Source organism: Chinchilla lanigera, unplaced genomic scaffold (genome assembly GCF_000276665.1).
Source record: "Chinchilla lanigera isolate Chin_1 unplaced genomic scaffold, ChiLan1.0 scaffold00019, whole genome shotgun sequence".
NCBI classification, from domain to species: domain Eukaryota; kingdom Metazoa; phylum Chordata; class Mammalia; order Rodentia; family Chinchillidae; genus Chinchilla; species Chinchilla lanigera.
The window spans coordinates 12,835,207-12,837,823 of NW_004955420.1; the positions used below are offsets into that span (position 1 = coordinate 12,835,207).

The 2,617-nt window shown below is 38.3% G+C and overlaps 1 protein-coding gene across 1 annotated transcript in view; it reads left to right on the forward strand.

Annotated features, from left to right (window-relative positions):
• The window catches only part of Pigx (phosphatidylinositol glycan anchor biosynthesis, class X), a 28,221-nt gene that overhangs the window by 9,769 nt on the left and 15,835 nt on the right, over positions 1-2,617 (forward strand). The window contains exon 4 of the mRNA XM_005383594.1: positions 2,297-2,438. Within this exon, the coding sequence (XP_005383651.1) occupies positions 2,297-2,438 (142 nt within the window). The remainder of the gene's footprint in view (positions 1-2,296; positions 2,439-2,617) is intronic.

Here is a 2,617-nt window from a genome sequence, read left to right on the forward strand (position 1 = left end):
TACCATGGAAACCAAAAATGTATATAACCTGGGAACAAAGACAGGTCCACGCTCACTTCCCGGACTTGCAAGTCGGGATGAGAGGTGACCGGTCTAAATTAAAAACTTTGTCTGTTCTCTTTGGTCTCTTGTGGAATACAGCCCGAATTTTTGCCGTAACACTGACAGTAATTATTTTCCTAAAGTCCATGTTTTCTGATGTTAAGTAGCAGCTTCATATTTATTATTTGCACATTTCTTTTCATCTTTTACGTTTAACTTAAATCTGTCTTTATATTTAGTGCGTTTCTTCTGGACAGCATGTAGTCAAGTTTTGCTATTTTGTATAGTCTTTAGTCTCTGCTTACAAATGGAGTGATTGCACTCTTTGCTCTTAATGCAAATATTGATATACTTGGTTTCAATCCATTTATCTTGCTACTTTTTCTATTTGTTTTTCTATATATTTCATCTAATCATTTCTCTTTTTTCTTGCTTTATTTGGAGTACATTGAGTATGAATCTTCCTTTTTTTTCTGTCTTCTTGAGACAGTCTCACTATGCAGTTCAGGCTGGCTTTGAGCTCACTTTGTACCCCAGGCTGGTCTCGAAATCACAATGATCCTCCTGCCTCAGCCTCCCGAGTGCTGGGATTACAGGCATGGACCACCATGCCCAGCCTGACTCATATTTCTTGATTGTTAGTTGTATTTTCCTGTTTCTTTGTATGTTTAGTAACATTTGATTGATGAAAATTGAATGTTTTTGTTATGAATGTTGTTGAGTGTGGATTTTGTTATCTTCCTTTGAAGACTGTTGAGCTTTTTTCTGTTGACAGGTAAATTACTTTTTTTTTATCAGCTTGATCTTCCTTCTGTATAGTTAAAGTGGTCCTTAACCTTAGGCTAACTTATCAACTAGTACTTTACCCTCTTAGTGTTTCTCCGGAATGCTTCAGTATGTGTGTTTATCTAATCCAGTGTGAAATGTTGTTTTTTAGGTTTTTAACTCTGCAGATATTTTTTTTTGTGTATATTACTTATGCACATCTTAGTTTATTACTTAACTTTCCCATTGTTGGACAATACTCAACACCCATAACTGAAAGCAAGATAGGTTTAATTTTGGCTAATGTTTTAAGAAGATTCAGTCTATGGTCAGTTGGTTCCAAGGGAGAAACATGGCCAAAGGCTGCTCAGTTCATGGCAGTCCGGAAACAGAGCCAGGGAACTGTGCCAGGGAGGAAGAGGCCTGGGATCAGACATTAACCTGAAGGCCATATCTCTATGACCTACCCAGATACTCCCCAGGGTATGCTCCACCAATCCTGGGAGCAGATCCCGAAGCTGATCAAGTTGACCCTGCACCCTACTCATCACACTTAGCTTCTGCAAAAATTTAAGGGCTTTCTATTTTGATTTATGGAACTCTTTTTCACTAAGTTCCTCTCTGTGACTTAGTACTATGACTTTCAGCCACTCCAGTCTCCATGCACTTCTGACCACACTATGCCTTGGATCCAGAACCTGCCTTTTTCCTTTTTTTTTTTTTTTTTTTTTTTTTGAGACAGGGTCTTACTGTGTAGTTCAGACTGGTCTTGAGTTCACTTTGTCGCCCAGGCTGGCTTTGAACTTGTGATGATCTTCCTGCCTCAGCCTTTGGAGTGTTGGTGTTATAGGCATGTGCCACCATGACTGGCTAGAATTCGAGTCTTGACAGCTGGTCAATGATACATTTAGATTTATAATCTATTTTGAATTAATTTTTGTGTATGTAATAGACGTCAGTACTTATTGTCTCACTGTCTCTGTGTCTATCTCTCTGCCTTTTTATGATACTAAAGATTGAACCAGGGCCTCGCACTTGGTAAGCAAGCACTCTGCCATTGAGCTACATCCCCACCCTTATTATTTCTACACAGATGTCCATCTTTTTCAGTACCATTTGTTGAAAAGACTCTCTTTTCCCCATCAAATTATGTTGCTATTAAAAATACGTATGTGACTATTTTTGGACTCTGTTTTTATACAGGTGCTAAACTGTAACTTATGAATTATGAAAGGTGCAATAGCTGATTCTGACACGATATAAATATTTCACTTGATTTGATAATCTATGTTTAGAAAATGAATTTAAAATACAATTTCAGAGCCAGGGATATAGCTCAGTGGCCCAAGCACCTGCCTGGCAAGCACAAGGTCCTGAGTTTGATTCCTGGTACCAAAAAAAATAGTTTCTACTATTATTGATACGATGTTATGCTCTTTCATCCAACAATTGAGTGAAGAGATTTCCTTCAAATGTATTTATCTTACAGAGACCTTTTAATAAAAGTGAAGTTTGGCGAAAGCATTGAGGACTTACAGACCTGCCGACTGTTAATTAAGCAGTCCATCCCTGCAGGCCTTTTTGTGGATCCATATGAGTTGGCTTCAATGCAAGAGAAAAACATAACAGAGGTATAGCTATTTTTGGGGGTGGGGAGAGAAATTCATCTAGGCATGCCATAATTTCAATTAAGGCAAAATAGTTGTAAGATGATATAGTATTTTTTAAAGTTTGTTGCCCAGCATGGTGGTACACACTTGTAATCCCAGCACTCCGGAGGCAGAGGGAGGAGGATTGCCATGAGTTTGAG